The sequence below is a fragment of the Clupea harengus genome, chromosome 18 (assembly GCF_900700415.2).
Source record: "Clupea harengus chromosome 18, Ch_v2.0.2, whole genome shotgun sequence".
NCBI lineage: Eukaryota > Metazoa > Chordata > Actinopteri > Clupeiformes > Clupeidae > Clupea > Clupea harengus.
The window spans coordinates 16,260,469-16,262,553 of NC_045169.1; the positions used below are offsets into that span (position 1 = coordinate 16,260,469).

The 2,085-nt window shown below is 47.1% G+C and overlaps 1 protein-coding gene across 2 annotated transcripts in view; it reads left to right on the forward strand.

Annotated features, from left to right (window-relative positions):
- The window catches only part of kirrel1a (kirre like nephrin family adhesion molecule 1a), a 40,477-nt gene extending 39,726 nt beyond the window's left edge, over positions 1-751 (forward strand). For both annotated transcript variants that reach the window (XM_031585110.2, XM_031585111.2), the window contains exon 15: positions 1-751. This exon is cut by the window's left edge and continues 572 nt beyond it. In XM_031585110.2, coding sequence (XP_031440970.1) covers positions 1-88 — 88 coding nt within the window. In that variant the 3' untranslated portion in view covers positions 89-751.
- The last annotated feature ends 1,334 nt before the right edge of the window (positions 752-2,085 follow it).

The following is a 2,085-nucleotide window of genomic DNA, read 5'->3' on the forward strand; positions in this document are numbered from 1 at the left end:
GTACGGCAGCTCCACGCGTTTCTCCTACACCTCACAGCATTCCGACTACTCACACAGACACACACAGAGGATGCAGACACACGTTTGAGCTCCTTTTCACACACACACACACATGCATACACACACAATCAACTACACATACCAACACATTAACAGATAGAATTAGTGTTTTCACTCATTCACACACACTCACACACAAACACACCACACTAAAGATGAAGGAATTATCACGGACCTGTAGGTGGAGAGGGAAAGATTGGTGCCAGAAAGGGTTCAAAACACCAAGAGCTGAGAGGGCAACCGACACTGAGGGGGGACCCATCCTCCCCTCTGTGTGTTTATTTCTTCAGCTCCAGGAGCTGACAGCGAGAGTCACAATCAGGAAGAGTGAGACGAAACCAGAGGGGGAGGGAGAGAGAGAAGCTCAGATCCTAGATCTGTAACGATTAGTGACGGCTAAAGCCGGGAGAGGAGAGGAGAGGAGAGGACAGGAGAGGAGAGAGCCAGCCTCACGGGGCGAAGAGGCCTCCCAGCTGGCTCCCCTGACAGCAGCTGACTGCGGCGCAGGTCCGGCCGAGATTTGGTGCCGCTCTCTGACACCGGCACTGGACCATGGATCTGCTCCTGAGGCAGCCGCTATCGGGACTAGCATTGGAGGGAGAACGACAGCGCCCCCTACCAGAGATTCCGGTGACAACACAGTGTTTTCTCATTGGTTTACGTAAAAAGGGGGCGGGACCTCAACCAGGCCATATATATTTTTTTGCTGTTTCGTTATATTCTGTTTATTTGTTTGTTTGTTTATCATGTGGTGATTGGTCGGTCATCTGTGAGCACATATACTCGCATATATATGTTGGAACGCCCCACTCGTTTCCCATGGTGCTTTGCAGTGGGGCCTTTGTTTGCACTGCATTCCAGTATTCCCACTTAAATTACCCTTATATATCTACCTGTACTCATTTGCACACTAGACTAGGACATTCTCTATGTTTTAATATTGCAGAATTTACAGAATTATTTTTGTCATATTTCTGTAACAAATTGTGGACCAAAGGTTCAGCGTTAAGAGTATCAGTCTTAATTTGGGTGATATTCACCTCAACAAAAACAGAAATATGCAGACGTTTGTTTTGTTGTTGTTTTTCTGTCTGGACTCGTAGTTTTGAAGGGTTGGTGGGTTGAGGTGTGGACAGGAAGAGGTGGGGCTTAAAAAGGAAGTCAGCCTCGAGGGCTGGGTTGTGGATTGTGTAGGTTTAGGTTTAGTTACACAGAGAACAGCAAAACCGATCTCCTGCCCACACACACACACACATACACATACACACACCACTGTACAGAAAGCCCTATAAACTCTCTTCCTATACACATACCCGATCAGTTGGCACACAGCCCAAGTGAACACACACCTACCTTTGAAGGACATGAACTGAGAGATGGACTCTGAGACTGAACGAGATGCGCAGAGATCCAGTTTCTTTGTTGGGCATCACAGATGGAGGAGGAAGAGGAGGAGGGTGATGAAGAAGACGGTGGACAAGAGGATGAAGACAGTCCCTCGTGCCAGGCTCTCAGAACAGAACTGACCAGAGCCTGCTTAGTCTTTTATTTCCCCACGACTAGCCTACGTCTTCGTTCCAATTCCACTTTTTGCGTCAAAAAAGAAGAAAAAAAGAAGAAGAGTCCTGTAAATACTTGTAATACCTACTTCAGATATGATTTTACATCAGTGTGATGTTCTTCTTAAAATGCAGTATTGTTATGTTTTCATTTGCTTGACAGAAACATTTTGAAAGGTGAGACTTGGGGGTGGGGGGGGGGGGTGTACCCTGTTGCCTGTTGCCAGTTGGGGTCACAACAAGATGAAGAGTAAAACTAGAGAACGTGTATGCTAACGGCAGTAAGCTTCACTAGCGATTTACGAGCTTTAGAGACGGACAAAGACCTGAAGTGCAACAAGGGGGGCGGGATGAGCGGGGATGGTTCAACAGAATTGCCCCTGTTGCCAATCACAACACTCAGACACAGTCATCTGAAGCGTGATTGGATAAGACAGCAGTCTGTTAGCAGGCTGGAGTTGTGATT